The sequence below is a fragment of the Bombina bombina genome, chromosome 1 (genome assembly GCF_027579735.1).
Source record: "Bombina bombina isolate aBomBom1 chromosome 1, aBomBom1.pri, whole genome shotgun sequence".
Classification (NCBI taxonomy): Eukaryota; Metazoa; Chordata; class Amphibia; order Anura; family Bombinatoridae; genus Bombina; species Bombina bombina.
In genome coordinates, this window is record NC_069499.1 from 722,111,581 (window position 1) to 722,130,346 (window position 18,766).

The window sequence follows — 18,766 nt, forward strand, 5'->3', positions numbered from 1 at the left end:
TTTGATCATTGGGCTCTCTGTAGAGTATGCACTATGTATAATATCACATAAACACAAACTCACACATAGATATTCCCACTCTCACGCACTCTTTCTCTCTCTCACACACACACACACACACACACTCTCTCACACAAAGACACACACTCTCTTGTTTACACACACACACTAAGACACACACACACAAAGGCACTAACGCTCTCTCTCACACACAATCTCTCACAATCTCGCACACACAAAGGCACTGACGCTCTCTCTCTCACACACTCACACAATGACACACTTACAAAGACACTCACACACACAATGGCACTAACGTTCTCTCACACACTTTCTCTCTCACACACACACAAAGGCACTGACACTCTCTCACACACTCTCACACACACTTACACACTACACACACACACATACACTCACACACACACAAATAAACTCACCCTTTCCCACATAGACACTGACAAACACAAAGACACACACACAGACACACTCCCGCACAAAGAAACACAGGCAAGAGAGAAATAACTGCAGGCATATACAGTATGTTGCAAATTCACAATGTCACCTTTTTTGGTTGTGGCGGTTTCCCACCAAACCCGGGTCTGAATCAGCTTCAAACACGGACACACAAATTCCAGGACAGGTGGCAACTTTAGTGGAGGATGATCATTTTTGTACAACATTTGCAAGGTTGTATATACTTAGTAAAACTAAACCAATAAGCATATGAAAATCATATTGCTTGCTTGTACAAAATTATATGGTTCAGAAAAAAAAGCAGCTGCAGAAACTGATACAATGTATTATTTATAGTTAAGCAGCTGGTAAACATGTAATCCTGCTTCATGACATAAATTAGTGCCTTTTTACACCATCAAATTCTGGTCATTTTTTAAAATTATTATTTTAAGTATAAAACATTTTTTTTTTACAAACCACATTAGCAGCAGACTTGCTCTCTGTGTACAACTCCCCAGTCTCCAAGGTAGTAATAACCTAGTCTGATTTTATAGGAAGGAGGGGACTGCATGGTCTCCTTTAGCTTGTCCTTCCCTCAGTACAGAATATAACGAGTGCAGCTATAGCTATGGGTTACACTTGTGCAGACAAGTGGGGGATGATTATAAAGCCAAGCCCCAGGAGTAGAAGACCAGCAGTGATGGTGCCTCTGCAGGACGTGTACAATGGGAGCTCAGTGTTTAACCTGAGCAGTGACAGCTCTAGAGACGCTTTATTATCAGCGACAGGGCTGAGCAGGACAGCACACAGCTTGGTAGCAGTTTGCTTGGGCTGTATCCTGGTGCTGGGATCTCTGCACAACTCCCTGGTGATAATAATCTTTGTGAAGTTTGAAGCTGTCAGGACTCCCATCAATATGCTCCTACTCAATATCAGTGTGAGTGACCTTCTTGTGTGTGTCTTCGGGACTCCCTTTAGCTTCGCAGCCAATGTGTCAGGAGAGTGGCTATTTGGCTACCAGGGATGTAAATGGTATGGTTTCTCCAATGCTTTATTTGGTGAGTAACTCCTGCAGTGCCAGATACACAGACATAGCAGGAATATCTTTTTCACTTTATAAAAAACACAGCATTCTTCTCATGGTGTTATTTATTTAAGTTTATTGTAAAAAGCACGTGTTGTAGAGATCAATCAGTTAAAAATATAAATTCCAATAATGAATCATCTACAATGTCTGCATTTAAAGGTGCATCGTTTTCTAGTGAATTATAACTTTGTTTTGACACAGAAGTATGAGTAAAATAGTGTATTAGTTATTAGAGATTACTGTCTCACTGGAGAGAGGCCCCTCCACCTTTAGTCTAATGTATTTTAGTTGATAGATATACATAAGAGGTGGACTAGTAGTTGTCAGAGGTGTCATGGCTTAACCACGGATAGATATAAGTTGCCTCTGTCTTGTATTGATTTTACTATTGGATAAAGCAGCCATGGAAACAGCAGAGCAGGTATCCAATGTCTCTTAATTTAGAATAAAAAATATATATATATACAGATATATAACTGTAACTGCTGTTTTATTTCTTCCTTATTGTTATTTTTGTACATAAGTTAAATCATGAGACAATTGTCAGCTAAAAAGGCATTATCTTAAACTATCTCATATAAAGGACTATTAAAATGAACACTTTACACTTTGAATATAAAATATTGCATACATGTGTTTCCTTCTTTTGGAAAGATAGAATAACCTTACCTTTCCAATGTAGAAGATCACACTAAAGGAATGAAACTATTTTTTTTTTCATGATTCAGATAGAGCTTGCAATTTTAAGCAACTTGTTAATTTACTCCTATTATCAATTTTTCTTTGTTCTCTTGATATCTTTATTTGAAAGGCATGCATGTAAGCTTAGGAGCCATCCCCTTTTTGGTTCAGAACTCTTGGTAGTGTTGCTTGCTGATTGGTGGCTACAATAGGTCAAAATAAGTTCTGAAATACTGGACACTCTAGCATCATTAGTTATTAAACCTGATTTTAAACTTTTTTTTTTTTGCCAACATTTAGCTTTTAATATATTACAGGGTTTGACCAACGCAGTTTATCTTTAAACATAGTTTATATTTCATATTAGCAAATGTATTTTTTTAAATTATTTATTTATTAAAGGGACATAGAACACTAAAAACCTTATATTCGCAATGATATATTTAAAATTATAGATTAGCCTGTGGATGATATGCAGATATATTCTTCGAAAAGAAGTAAGTGTAAAGGTTTAGTCTCCATGCCGAAATGCAGGTTTCCTTTTATAAACCATGTATCTCCTCTGCTGAGGCCTATTGGTGACAGATGTAACTTAGGGGCCGATTATCTAAACCTCTCCAGATCAGACATGTTTTTGCACTCCGACTCTCACAGGGGCTACCCTCATGGAATTAACTTAAAAAAGGTGCTTTCCCTGCAAGTGGGAGTTGCCTCCTATTGAAATTAACAGAGCTCGCTGGAAAGGGAAACTTCGCTGTGCAGGGGCACTCTTTAAAAAGGAAATCCTGCAGCCAATATAAATCACATTATGCTGCTTTCTAAGTAAAGCATCTTACAATTGCCTATATTTTCATATGCATGTGTTTTTCTATTAGGGTATTAAAGGGACAGTCTACTCCAGAATTTTAATTGTTTAAAAAGATAGATAATCTCTTTATTACCCATTCCCCAGTTTTGCATAACCAACACTGTTATATTATTATACTTTTTACCTCTGTGATTACCTTGTGTATAAGCCTCAGCAGACTGCCCCCTTATTTAACAGACTTACATTTTAGCCAATCAGTGCTGACTCATAAATAACTCCACTGGAGTGAGTACACTATTATCTATATGGCACACACAAACTAGTGCTGTCTAGCTGGGAAAAACTGTCAAAATGCACTGAGATAAGAGGCAGCCTTCAAGGTCTTAGAAATTAGCATATGAGCCTACCTAGGTTTAGATTTTAACAAAGAATATGAAGAGAACAAAGCAAATTTGATAATAAAAGTGAATTGGAAAGTTGTTTAAATTTGCATGCCCAATCGGAATCATGAAAGTTTAATTTTGACTTGACTTTCCCAATTTTGTCACAGCCTTGCCAACTTTTAATTTTCGAGAAAAACCTGTCAGAACTGTTGGGCGTTTGAAAGAAATTTTCATACAAACCCATGTTCAGCACATTTTACGAAATAACAACTATTACCCTTTGTTTTTTTGTACTTATATGTAAATATTTTTATGTGTTTTTTTGCACACCCAGTGTACTTAAATTAAGATTTACGCTGTGTATATTTAATACGATTTATTCCTGAGTAATTTTGTTACAATTTGTTGCAACTTAACAATACAATTATTTCCTGTGTATTTTTATGTGAATGGTTCAATTATTCATATTTAATTGTGCACCTTTCTAATGTATGCATCTCCTTCCCATATGAAAAAACAGTATACGCCCCTTTCCAAGACACCCTGTTTTCAGGGTAAAAAGTGGCTTTAGATCATTCCACCAGTGAAATAGAAGTTTTGACGATAATTCTTATAGAATCTCACTAAACCAGAGACCTTTAGATCATCATCCCCATAGTTACTAGAGTGCAGGTTGTGATAGGCTGGTGTATTCTGGAGTTTGTACCTCCAGCTCTTGCAAAAATTAAAAACATAATTTTCACAGTTAAATTACAGAAAAGAAGAACAAAATAAATAATGTAAGTATATACTACACATAATTATACATTTTATGTTACAATCTCCAAATGATTCAGGTCCTTTTAAATGCATTCTTCAAATTATGTCCTTCCCTTTTTTATTCTGGGTATAGGGCGAGATTACATATACAGTGCAGGCTTTAGCGCAAGCGCTGCAACCTGCGCCGCCCGTAATTTCACCTTGCACATCAGGGTATTACATATAGGGTACCTGCAGTTCATAAAGTGTCGTAAGTCAGATAAACTAGCGATGTCCAGAAATGACAGTAAATACAAATTTCTGGAGCCGCTAGTGACTTACGGCACTTTAGAAACTGCCGGCGCCTAAGAAAAATAAAATATTTATCAAATCTCCCGTTAATTTCTAACCCGCCTCCCAAAAATAAACACAAACTTAAAACCCCTATATCCACCATCAAACCAACATTGGAACTAATAAAAGTATTAACCCCGAAACCGACAACTCCCCCACAACGCAATATGCCTAATTAAACTATTAACCCCTATATCTGCCATCAAACCCACACCGCAAGTAATAATTAAATTATTAACCCCTATATCCGCCAACCCCAACATCGGAAACTACCTAATGTATTAAACCCTAAACCGCCATTAACCCACATTGCAAACTACCTAATAAAACTATTAACCCCTAATCCGCCATTAACCCACAACGAAATACACCTATTAAAGTAGTAACCCCAACCTGCCAAACCCACACAACGCAATGCTAATAACTCTGTTAACCCCTAACCCGCCAAAGCCCACAACACAATGCTAATAAATCTATTAACCCCTAACCCGCCAAAGCCCACAACGCAATGCTAATAAATCCATTAACCCCCAAACCGCCAAAGCCCTCAACCCAAATAAATAATTAAATTACTAAGCCCCCTAACCTAACACCCCCTAACCTAACACGCCCTAAATTAACCCAAATTACCTAAATTCAAAAATACTAAAGTTACTAACTATTAAAATAAAAAACCTAACATTACTTTAAAAATAAAAAATATAAGTTTAAATTAAGCTACAGTTACAGAAAATAAAAAAATCTAACATTTAAATAAACACATTATCAAAAATAAAAAAATTACCTAATCCCTATGAAAATAAAAAAGCCCCCCAAAATAAAAACACTCCCTAATCTAATGCTAAACTACCAATAGCCCTTGAAAAGGCTTTTTGTAGGGCATTGCCCTAAGTTAAACAGCTCTTTTACATTAAAAATAAACAAAGTCCCCCCACCCACCAAACCCCTCCAAATAAAAAAACCCTAACACTAAAAAACCTAAACTACACATTGCCCTGAAAAGGGCATTTGTATGGGCATTTAGCTCTTTTGCTGCCCTTTTAAGAATTTCCCATCCCTAATCTAAATAAAACACCCCCCCCCCCCAAAATTTTAAAGAAACCTAAGTCTAACCCCCAGTTTGGTACTCACAGTTGCTGAAGTCCGGCGGAGAAGGTCCTGTTCCAGGCGGTGTAGTCTTCTTCCAAGCGGCAACCTCTTTCTTCTTTCAGGAACAAGCTGGTGAGGAGCGGAGGGCGGAGCTGAAGACCGATGACCACGGAGCTGAAGACCGGTGACCCTGGAAATGAAGATCGGCGACCCTGGAACTGAAGACCGGCGACCGCGGAGCCATGGAGCGTGGAGGATCCTCTTTGTCCTCCATGCTCCATGGCTCCGCAGTCGGCGGTCTTCAGTTCCAGGGTCGCCGGTCTTCAGCTCCGCCCTACGCTATGCGCCAGCTTGTTTCTGGAAGAAGAAAGAAGAGGTCGCCGCTTGGAAGAAGACTTCACCACCTGGAACAGAACCTTCTCCGCCGGACTTCAGCAACCGTGAATACCAAACTGGGGGTTAGACTTAGGTTTTTAAAAATTTTGGGGGGATGGTTTGTTTTATTTAGATTAGGGATGGGAAATTCTTAAAAGAGCTACATGCCCTTTTAAGGGCAATGCCAATACAAATGCCCTTTTCAGGGCAATGGGAAGTTTAAGTTTTATAGTGTTAGGTTTTTTATTTGGGGGGTTTGGTGGGTGGGGTTTTTACTGTTAAGGGGGGACTTTGTTTATTTTTAATGAAAAAGAGCTGTTTTACTTAGGGCAATGCCCTACAAAAAGCCCTTTTAAGGGCTATTGGTAGTTTAGCATTAGATTAGGGGGTGTTAATATTTTGGGGGGTCTTTTTTATTTTTTAGGGATAAGGTGTATTTTTTTTATTTTTGATAATGTGTTTATCATTTTCTGTAATATTAGATTTTTTTTATTTTCTGTAACTGTAGTTTAATTTAAACTTAGATTTTTTTATTTTTAAAGTAATGTTAGGTTTTTAATTTTAATAGTTAGTAACTTTAGTATTTTTTAATTGAGGTAATTTGGGTTAATTTAGGGGGTGTTAGGTAGGGGGTGTTAGGTTAGGGGGCTTAGTAATTGAATTGTTTATTTGTTTTGTGGGCTTTTGCAGGTTAGGGGTTAATAGATTTATTAGCATTGCGTTGTGTTGGTTTGGATTAGGGGTTAATAGTTTAATAGGTTTATTGTGTTGTGGGTTAATGGCGGATTAGGGGTTAATAGTTTTATAAGGTAGTTTGCGATGTTGGGGTTGGCAGATTTTGGGGTTAATACTTTAACTATTAGTTGCGATGTTGGTTTGATGGCGGATATAGGGGTTAATATATTTTATTAGTGATTGCGGTGGGGGATTTCGGTTGACAGGTAACTAGATATTGCGCATGCGTTAGGTGTTAGTTTATATTTTCAGGCAGTTACGGGAGTAATTTTCGCCGCTTGGAAGAAGACTTCACCGCCTGGAACAGAACCTTCTTCGCCGGACTTCAGCAACTGTGAGTACCAACCTGGGGGTTAGACTTAGGTTTTTTTAAATTTTGGGGGGAGGGTTTGTTTTATTTAGATTAGGGATGGGTAATTCTTAAAAGAGCTACATGCCCTTTTAAGGGCAGCAAAATAGATAAATGCCCTTTTCAGGGCAATGGTTTTTAAGTGTTAGGTTTTTTATTTGGGGGAGTTTGGTGGGTGGGGGTTTTTACTGTTGGGGGGGGACTTTGTTTATTTTTAATGAAAAAGAGCTGTTTTACTTAGGGCAGTGCCCTACAAAAAGCCCTTTAAGGGCTATTGGTAGTTTAGCTTTAGATTAGGGGGTGTTAATATTTTGGGGGGCTTTTTATTTTTATAGGGATAAGGTTTAATTTTTTTATTTTTGATAATGTGTTTATCATTTTCTGTAATATTAGATTTTTTTTATTTTCTGTAACTGTAGCTTAATTTAAACTTAGATTTTTTTATTTTTAAAGTAATGTTAGGTTTTTAATTTTAATAGTTAGTAACTTTAGTATTTTTTAATTGAGGTAATTTGGGTTAATTTAGGGGGTGTTAGGTTAGGGGGCTTAGTAATTGAATTGTTTATTTGTTTTGTGGGCTTTGGCAGGTTAGGGGTTAATAGATTTATTAGCATTGCGTTGTGTTGGTTTGGATTAGGGCTTAATAGTTTAATAGGTTTATTGTGTTGTGGGTTAATGGCGGATTAGGGGTTAATAGTTTTATAAGGTAGTTTGCGATGTTGGGGTTGGCAGATTTTGGGGTTAATACTTTAACTATTAGTTGCGATGTTGGTTTGATGGCGGATATAGGGGTTAATATATTTTATTAGTGATTGCGGTGGGGGATTTCAGTTGACAGGTAACTAGATATTGCGCATGCGTTAGGTGTTAGTTTATATTTTCAGGCAGTTACGGGAGTAATTTTCGCCGCTTGGAAGAAGACTTCACCGCCTGGAACAGAACCTTCTTCGCCGGACTTCAGCAACTGTGAGTACCAACCTGGGGGTTAGACTTAGGTTTTTTGAAATTTTGGGGGGAGAGTTTGTTTTATTTAGATTAGGGATGGGCAATTCTTAAAAGAGCTACATGCCCTTTTAAGGGCAGCAAAATAGATAAATGCCCTTTTCAGGCCAATGGTTTTTTAGTGTTAGGTTTTTTATTTGGGGGAGTTTGGTGGGTGGGGGTTTTTACTGTTGGGGGGGGGACTTTGTTTATTTTTAATGAAAAAGAGCTGTTTTACTTAGGGCAGTGCCCTACAAAAAGCCCTTTTAAAGGCTATTGGTAGTTTAGTTTTAGATTAGGGGGTGTTAATATTTTGGGGGGCTTTTTATTTTTATAGGGATAAGGTTTAATTTTTATTTATTTATTTTTGATAATGTGTTTATCATTTTCTGTAATATTAGATTTTTTTATTTTCTGTAACTGTAGCTTAATTTAAACTTAGATTTTTTATTTTTAAAGTAATGTTAGGTTTTTTATTTTAATAGTTAGTAACTTTAGTATTTTTTAATTTAGGTAATTTGGGTTAATTTAGGGGGTGTTAGGATAGGGGGTGTTAGGTTAGGGGGTTTAATAGTTTAATAGGTTTATTGCGTTGTGGGTTAATGGTGGATTAGGGGTTAATAATTTTATAAGGTAGTTGCGATGTTGGTGTTGGCAGATTTAGGGGTTAATACTTTAATTATTAGTTGCGATGTTGGTTTGATGGAGGATATAGGGGTTAATATACTTTATTAGTGATTGCGGTGGGGGATTTCGGTTGACAGGTATTGCGCATGCATTAGGTTTTAGTTTTTTTTTCAGGCAGTTACGGGAGTTACAGTGCTCACATACTCAGCGCAAGGCTTGCTGAGGCTGCCTTTGTGTGGCGAGGTGAAAATGGAGTAAAATTTCTCAATTTTCTCCACTTAAGTTTTTGCGCTGAATATTGGATACCGATTTGCAACGCGGTCCAAGGTTAGCTTATGGGAGTAAAAATTGTGGCCGACGGGTGAAATATACGTGACGCATTTATATGCGGCGCTGTAGATTGGATACCAAAACCGGGTAAAAAACAGGGTCGCCGGCAACGCCACATATGTAATGGAGCCCATAGTAGCACTTTTATCAGTGAACCAATGATGATTTATATTAATATTTTTTTTGGATTGGTTGAAGCAAACACTGTTTCCTCTTTTTTTACCAAGAAATAATTTTGCTAACATTTGTTCTAATGCAATGTCATCAAAAATATTGTTATAACAGAACCTTATGTAATTGTTTTTACTTATTTTGAAAACACAGCATATCCATGCTTTCACTATAATTGAAAAATAATAAGATTACAATAAACTGATAGGCTCACCTTTCTGTTTCAGCTGAGGTAATTACTGTGGAGGTGGAGGGAATGAATTTCAGAAGTATAAGTTATCTGTTGAGAAGCAGCTGCTTCTCAAACACAACTTCATGGAAGCTAAAGTAATGCAATAGAAAATAAATATAATTCTATTTAAATTTCTAAGCAGGATTAGGGCTTTAATGAACCAAAGACATTCACTCTAAATCATACAATTTTCCACTTTACTTTTATTATCTAACTAGGTGATAAGCCTGCCCAGAGGGCAGTTTATTTTTTTAAAGTGAGGTCCATCAATCCTTATCCCTATCCCTCTGTCCCTATCCCTCTATCCCTATCCCTCTATCCCTGTCCCTATTCCTCTGTCCCTATTCCTCTGTCCCTATCCCTCTATCCCTGTCCCTATTCCTCTGTCCCTATTCCTCTGTCCCTATCCCTATATCCCTATCCCTCTGTCCCTATCCCTCTATTCCTGTCCTTATTCCTCCTTCCATGTCCCTCTATCCCTATCCCTCTGTCCCTGTCCCTCTATCCCTGTCCCTCTGTCTCTATCCCTCTGTCGTTGTCCCTATTCCTCTATCCCTATCCTTTTATCCCTATCCTTCTGTCCCCCCTCTATCCCTGTCCCTATTCCTCTGTCCCTCTATCGCCATCCCTCTTTCCCTATTCCACTGTCCCTGTCCCTGTATCCCTTTGTCCCTGTTCATATCCCTATATCCCTATTCCTCTGTCTCTATCCCTCTGTCCCTATCACTATCCCTCTGTCCCCCCTCTATCCCTGTCCCTATTCCTTTGTCCCTCTATCGCCATCCCTCTGTCCCTATTCCTCTCTCCCTATTCCTCTGTCCCTGTCCCTCTATCCCTTTGTCCCTGTTCATATCCCTATATCCCTATTCCTCTGTCTCTATCCCTCTGTCCCTATCACTATCCCTCTGTCTCTATCCCTCTATCCCTATCCCTCTGTCCCTGTCCCTCTGTATTTACCCCTTCCCTATCCCTCTGCCCCTGTCCTTCTTTCCCTATCCCCCTATCCCTATCCCTCTGTACCTGTCCCTCTGTCCCTATCCCGTCCCTATCCCTCTGCCCCTGTCCCTCTTTCCCTATCCCTCTATCCCTATCTCTCTGTCCCCCCTCTATCCCTGTCCCTATTCCTCTGTCCCTCTATCACCATCCCTCTGTCCCTATTCCTCTGTCCCTGTCCCTCTATACCTTTGTCCCTGTTCATATCCCTATATCCCTATCCCTCTGTCTCTATCCCTCTGTCCCTATCACTATCCCTCTGTCCCCCCTCTATCCCTGTCCCTATTCCTCTGTCCCTCTATCGCCATCCCTCTGTCCCTATTCCTCTGTCCCTGTCCCTCTAACCCTTTGTCCCTGTTCATATCCCTATATCCCTATTCCTCTGTCTCTATCCCTCTGTCCTTATCACTATCCCTCTGTCCCTATCCCTCTATCCCTATCCTTCTATCCCTGTCCCTCTGTCCTTACTCCTTCCCTATCCCTCTGCCCCTGTCCTTCTTTCCCTATCTCCCTGTCCCTATCCTTCTGTCCCTGTCCTTCTGTCCCTCTGTCCCTATCCCTCTGTCCCTATCCATCTATCCCTGTCCCTATCCCTCTGTCCCTATCCCTCTGTCCCTATCCCTCTGTCCCTATCTCTCTATCCCTGTCCCTATCCCTCTGTCCCTGTCCCTATACCTCTGTCCCTATCAGCTCTCTAACCCTCCTACCTCTATTGCCGCAATCTAAGGTACTGGCAGCTTTCTGCCAGTACCTATAAACCCCTTTTTTTCTATTCTTTTTTTGTTTTATTTTTTTTCTGTAGTGGTTCCACCCCCCTCCAGAAATCACCATTTATCCCCCACCCAAACCCCTTTTCTGTAGTAGGGCACTCCCACTCCCTCCCCTTCCCTCCCCCCTCCACTGTTGAGCCACCTACACGACTCCCGCCCACACCTTTCACCGACACCAGCAGAAGATCGTTACAGACGTTGACACACAGTGTCACCGTCTGTAACGATCAGGCATCTGGCCTCATATGGACGTGGAGCACCGATCACGCTCCGGCTCCATATGCGGCAGATGCCTGAAGCTGCACGCGCAACTGAAGACGGCGACGGAAGCGTTACAAACGCAATTTTGTTATAGATTATCTAACAACAAAAGGAGAAAGCTTTAGCTAACAGAAAAAAATGACTTTTGAAGTGGGTGGTGGAGCACAGAGAATTTGAATTTCAGATCTATATTAAAAACTCAGTTACAGTGCAACCTCATTACAACTGATGAATTAAACTTCATTTAAATAATCACTAACATTCCGGATCTGATTAAAAAATGGGGAGACTTTACCATCATTTTAATATAACAGTGTTGGTTATGCAAAACTGGGGAATGGGTAATAAAGGGATTATCTATCTTTTTAACCAATAAAAACATTCTAGTAGACAGATGGCATATATGTGCATCCACCAATCAGCAGCCAGCTGTCAGTAACGCATTGCTTCTCATGAACAGAAGGAAGAAAAGTAGATAATTGAAGTAAATTGGAAAGTTGTTTAAAATTGCATGTTCTATCTGAATCACGAAAGAACAGTTTTTTGTTTTATGTCCCATTAACCTGCACCCCTGGATTTTAGTAACGAGATGTTAAAACAAGCAAACAAACAAAAACATTCTGTTTCTTTATATAATATGTACCATAGTGTATGTTCCAGTCTGTAAGAAATGCAATGCCAAGTGTTTCCCAGGATTTTGAGCCAATGCCATATACCATTGAAATCTTTTTTTGTGGTTTTTCATGTTTTTATGTTGTAAAAACATGTTGGATATTTTGCATTTTTCAGGGTTATTTGAATAGATGCCCTAACGTTGAAAAGTGGTAAAAATACATAATTACAATTCGATTAGTGCCATAATACAAAGCCGCCCCTGAGCAGGAGACAGCTGGTGATTAGTGAAACTGACTACATACATATGCCACTTCTAGTTGGCTCATCAGCTGTACCCTATTCAGGACAATGTGTAATGTGTTGTGGTCCCTGAGCATGACTTTAGGTATGTGTTTAAAGGAGTAGTAAACACCACAAATTGTATTGTTTAAAAGATAGATAATCCCTTTATTTACCATTCCCCAGTTTTGCATAACCAACACTGTTATATTAATATACTTTTTACCTCTGTTTTTACCTTGTATCTAAGCTTCTGCTGACTGCCTCCTTATCTCAGATCTTTTGACAGACATGCATTTCAGGCAATAAGTGCTGACTCTTAAATAACTTCACATGTGTGAGTACAGTGTAATTTATATGAAACACATGAACTAATGCCCTCTAGCTGTGAAAATTTGTCATTCAGATAAGAGGCGGCCTTCAATGGCTTAGAAATTAGCATATGAGCCTAACTAGGTTTAGCTTTTAATTAAGAATACCAAGAGAACAAAGCAAATTTGATGATTAAAACAAATTAGAAAGTTGTTTAAAATTAAATTTTATGAATTATGAAAGCTTAATTTGGACTTTACTATCCCTTTGCAAGGCTTCAACACAATGCTGTGTTTAATTTGGTAGTGTTAATTATCTTCTGCTATCACATTAAAACATCTATTAATAAAAATAACACCGTCAGACAGTTAACAAAATATATTGTTTTGCCCTCACCAAAGTAAAGCAGTAGAAGACATGCAGTTTCTGTTAAAAGGCCTTTTTGACTTCTTGTATACAGCCATTAATGGCTTAAAATGTTTTATAGCCACATCAAGGTGTAGCGTTAAAATTATATGACACTGAGTCCAAAGGCACTACATCATGGGTTATAGGGACTACATCCCAATTCATTCATGTGAAATGTCTTCACTTTATTATCAAAGGGGATATTATTCAAATGTATAAACGTCATACCTAATAGGTCAAAGACCCACACATAGAGATACATATGTTAACACACTAGTCCTGAATAGTGATGTCGCGAATAGTTCGCCAGTGAATAGTTCCCGGCGAACATAGAATGTTCGCGTTCGCCGCGACGGGCGAACATATGCGATGTTCGATCCGCCCCCTATTCGTAATCATTGAGTAAACTTTGACCCTGTATCTCACAGTCTGCAGACACATTCCAGCCAATCAGCAGCAAACCCTCCCTCCCAGACCCTCCCAGCTCCTGGACAACAGCCATTTTAGATTCATTCGGAAGCTGCATTGTTAATGAGAGGAGGGACAGTGTAGCTGCTGGTGATTTAATAGGGAAATTGATAGCTAGGCTAGTGTATTCAGTGTCCACTACAGTCCTGAAGGACTCATCTGATCTCTGCTGTAAGGACAGCACCCCAAAAAGCCCTTTTTAGGGCTAGAACATCATTTTTTTAAATTTTTTGTCCTGTGTAATCTAATTGCAGTTGCCTGCCTGCCAAGCCACTTGCCCAGTGCCACCACTCATATCTGGTGTAACAGTAGTGTAAATTTAAAAAAAAAAAAAACTTTTTTGACTGTGAAACATCAGTCTGCTAGTGTAATCTAATTGCAGTTGCCTGCCTGCCAGCGTGTGTGCCAGGCCCACTTGCCGAGTGCCACCACTCATATCTGGTGTAACAGTAGTGTAAATTAAAAAAAAAAACTTCTTTGACTGTAAAACATCAGTCTGCTAGTGTAATCTAATTGCAGTTGCCTGCCTGCCAGCGTGTGTGCCAGGCCCACTTGCCCAGTGCCACCACTCATATCTGGTGTAACAGTAGTGTAAATTTAAAAAAAAAAACTTTTTTGACTGTGAAACATCAGTCTGCTTGTGTAATCTAATTGCAGTTGCCTGCCTGCCAGCATGTGTGCCAGGCCCACTTGCCCAGTGCCACCATTCATATCTGGTGTAACAGTAGTGTAACTTTAAAAAAAAAAAAACTTTTTTGACTTTGAAACATCAGTCTGCTTGTGGAATCTAATTGCAGTTGCCTGCCTGCCAGCATGTGTGCCAGGCCCACTTGCCCAGTGCCACCACTCATATCTGGTGTAACAGTAGTGTAAATTTAAAAAAAAAAAAAACTTTTTTGACTGTGAAACATCAGTCTGCTAGTGTAATCTAATTGCAGTTGCCTGCCAGCGTGTGTGCCAGGCTCACAGGGTATACTGTGCCCACTTGCCCAGTGGCTCCACTCATATCTGGTGTAACAGTAGTGTAAATTTAAAAAAAAAACTTTATTGACTGTGAAACATCAGTCTGCTTGTGTAATCTAATTGCAGTTGCCTGCCTGCCAGCGTGTGTGCCAGGCTCACAGCGTATACTGTGCCCACTTGCCCAGTGCCACCACTCATATCTGGTGTAACAGTAGTGTAAATTTAGAAACAAAAAACTTTTTGGACTGTGAAACATCAGTCTGCTTTTTTGTGTCAGGCTCACAGCGTATACTGTGCCCACTTGCCCAGTGCCACCACTCATATCTTGTTTAATAGTAGTGTAAGTGTACATTTAAAAACAAAAAAAAACTTTTTGGACTGTGAAACATCAGTATGCTTTTTTGTGTCAGGCTCACAGCGTATACTGGGCCCACTTGCCCAGTGCCACCACTCATATCTTGTTTAATAGTAGTGTAAGTGTACATTTAAAAAAAAAAAAAAACTTTTTGGACTGTGAAACATCAGTCTGCTTTTTTGTGTCAGGCTCACAGCGTATACTGTGCCCACTTGCCCAGTGCCACCACTCATATCTTGTTTAATAGTAGTCTAAGTGTACATTTAAAAAAAAAACAACAAAAAAAACTTTTTGGACTGTGAAACATCAGTCTGCTTTTTTGTGTCAGGCTCACAGAGTATACTGTGCCCACTTGCCCAGTGGCACCACTCATATCTTGTTTAATAGTAGTGTAAGTGTACATTTAAAAAAAAAAAAAAACTTTTTGGACTGTGAAACATCAGTCTGCTTTTTTGTGTCAGGCTCACAGCGTATACTGTGCCCACTTGCCCAGTGCCACCACTCATATCTTGTTTAATAGTAGTCTAAGTGTACATTTAAAAAAAACAAAAAAACCTTTTGGACTGTGAAACATCAGTCTGCTTTTTTGTGTCAGGCTCACAGCGTATACTGTGCCCACTTGCTCAGTGCCACCACTCATATCTTGTTTAATAGTAGTGTAAGTGTACATTTAAAAAAATAAAAACTTTTTGGACTGTGAAACATCAGTCTGCTTTTTTGTGTCAGGCTCACAGCGTATACTGTGCCCACTTGCCCAGTGCCACCACTCATATCTTGTCATACCTGATGTTTTAAAGCACATTATGCCAAAAATTTAGGAATGTTAGGTGATTTATGCCCTTTATGGATTAAAACCAGACTCTGCATCAACTATGTAATTTTCCGTGGGAGTTTTGCTATGGATCCCCCTTCGGCATGCCACAGTCCAGGTGTTAGTCCCCTTGAAACAACTTTCCCATCACTATTGTGGCTAGAAAGAGTCCCTGTGGGTTTTAAAATTCGCCTACCCATTGAAGTCTATGGGGGTTCGCCCGGTTTGCCGGTTCGCAAACTTTTGCGGGAGTTCGCGTTCGCAGTTCGCGAACCCAAATTTTTAGGTTTGCGACATCACTAGTCCTGAATAAATGTATTGTTTGTTGTTAAAGTATTACTACATCTGTGTGACTCACTTTGATTAAAACTAAGCGTTGATTAACAATATTTAAATAAAAATAGGAATGGAGACTGAACGGGGCCGTATACCCCTGTTCCCACGCGAACCTTCAGGCTCGCCGGAAACAGGAGTTAAGACGCAGTGGTCTTAAGACCCCTGCTCCTTAACTCATCCGCTGCCTCTGAGGCGGCAGACTTTAATCCGCCCGATCTCATACGATCAGGTTGATTGACACCGCCTGCTAGCGGCCACAAATCTCCAGGGGGCGGCATTACACAAGCAGTTCACCAGAACTGCTTGTGCAATGATAAATGCCGACAGCGTATGCTTTCAGCATTTATCAATGTCTGGCAGACATGATCGCTACTGCTTCAATGAAAGTGCCCCTGTTTTTAAAAGTATTTTTTTTTTTAAACTGGGCACTCATTGCTGAAAATTGACATTCACTTTAAAGTGAATGTCAATTTAGATGAATTGGTGCCCGGTTTTTAATAATCCTATAAAAAACAAGGGCACTTAGATTCATAAAAATTAACATTTCACTCGTTTTCTTCAAATATACCTTTTAATCTTCACAGCCGCTCTATCGATTCTCCCAGCCGTTGGAAGCCTCTTCATATGTCAGAAATGATGAATCCGGCTTCCTCCAATCACGGCTTCCCCCCAGGGGAATCTTGGCCTGAGGCAACGCTGTGATTGGAGGAAGCCGGATTCATCATTTTGGACCCGCGAAGAGGGCTTGCGACGGGCGGAGGAAGCGATGCAGCGGCTATCAGGATTAAAAGGTAAGTATTTAAAGAAAACAAGTGAAATGTAAATTTTGATAAATTAAAGTGCCCTTGTTTTTAATAGGATTATTAAAAACCGGGCACTGATTCATCTAAATTGACATTTACTTTAAGACTTTTATTAAATTATTGTTGCAATATGTGGTTATAAGTGTTACTATTGTGTACTGGGCAGACAGCCAACCAATATTGCTAATTTGTATCAAGAAAGACAGGCTGCAATGTTTTCTGTGAGTCACTGAGTAAATATCAACAGCAGTTTAACTGCAGATTTATGAAAGCTATTTAAAGGGGACTAGTCAAAATTAAACTTTCATGGTTTAGATAGGACATGCAATTTTAAACAACTTTCCAATTTAATTTTATCATCACATTTTTCTCTCGGTATTCTTTCTTGAAAGCTAAACCTAGGTAGGCTCATATGCTAATTTCTAAGCCCTTGAAGGTCGCCTCTTAGCTCACTGCAGTTTGACAGTTTTTCACAGTTAGACAGTGCTAGTTCATGTGTGTCATATAGATAACATTGTGCTCGCTCCTGTGGAGTCAGCACTGATTGGCTAAAATGCATGTCTGTCAAAAGAACTTAGTCAAGGGAACAGTCTGTAGAGGCTTAGATACAATGTAATCACATGGCCCCATGTACTAAAGGTCGAGCGGAAAAAGCTTCTAAACTCGAGAAGTTGTCCACTTGTCTTCGCTGCCTGTATGTATCCGCTGCCGGATGTATCATTAAACGCTCAAGTGTGCGTGTAAAGCCCACTCCTTTTCTCGCGTGATCAATCATGTGAGAGAGGGGACTTTCAATCACAGAGAGCGATTGAGCCCTCTGTTTCTCCTCACCTCAGAAGTGGCGTAGAGTGTAAGAAGCAGCAGTCTAATGAGCGCTGCTTCTTACATTACGGGAAGTATGCTAGCATATGTGAACCTGCCCAGCAAGGGCTCCGGAGCATCTTACACTGCTTAGTACATAGAGCCCAATGAGGTAAAAAGTGTATTTATATACAGTGGGTATTGAAAAGAATTACCCCCCCTTGAAAATAATTGCATTTTGTTGCTTTGCTTCCTGTTATAAATACAGACACAGTTTTTGTTTATCCAGTTGTAATTACTCAGCGCAACTTATAACATCCAAGTGAAAGATATTACACCAACATGTCAGGCAAAAATAAAGATTATTTAAAAACAGAATCACTGAGTTGTAAAAAGGATCACCACCTCCTAAAATTACTTGCAAACTCAATCAGGTGTAGCTAATCACCTTCTCAATGGCACACACAAAGCCATTTGACCTTCATCTGTGGGCATATTGGTTAGCTCAGCATGAAAAGAGCTTTGTTGTGGACAGGCACATGTCAGGAGATGGATACAAGAAAATATCAAAGGCTTTATCAATGCCTAGAAGCACAGTAAAGTCTATTATTAAGAAGTGGTATTTGGTACAACACAGGCCCTCTCTGGATCAGGACGTTGCACCATACTGGATGAAAGAGCCAGGACAAAACTGTTCAGAGAGGCTACCAAGAGGCCCACAGCAACTCTGAAGCGGTTTCAGGAATTTATGACAAAGAGTGGTCATTGTGTGCATGTGACAACAATATCACAAATTCTCCACAAATGTGGCTTGATTGGGAGGGTTGAAAGTAAAAAGCCACTCCTCAAAAAAGGCCACATGCAGTCTCAACTGAGTTTTGCCATAACACACCTAGGAGATTCTGAGGCCACATGGAAAAAGGTGCTATGGTCAGATGAGATTAAAACTGAATTATTTGGCCTCAACACCAAATGGAGGAAATCCAATACATCTCACCATCCAAATAACACCATACCTATAGTAAAGCATGGAGGTGGTAATATCCTGTTACGGGGGAGTTTCTCTGCAGCAGGCACTGGAGCATTTGTCAGGATAGAAGGAATAATGGATGGGGCAAAATACTGTCAAATTCTTGAGGAAAATCCGCTGCCCTCTCCCAGGAAGTTGTCAGTGGGAAGAAGGTTTACTTTC

At 39.6% G+C, this 18,766-nt stretch overlaps 1 protein-coding gene across 1 annotated transcript in view; it reads left to right on the top strand.

Moving 5' to 3' along the window:
* The first annotated feature begins 1,159 nt into the window (after positions 1-1,159).
* LOC128639568 (opsin-3) overlaps positions 1,160-18,766 on the top strand; it is a 110,829-nt gene continuing 93,222 nt past the window's right edge. Inside the window, exon 1 of the mRNA XM_053691707.1 lies at positions 1,160-1,517. Coding sequence (XP_053547682.1) covers positions 1,160-1,517 — 358 coding nt within the window. The remainder of the gene's footprint in view (positions 1,518-18,766) is intronic.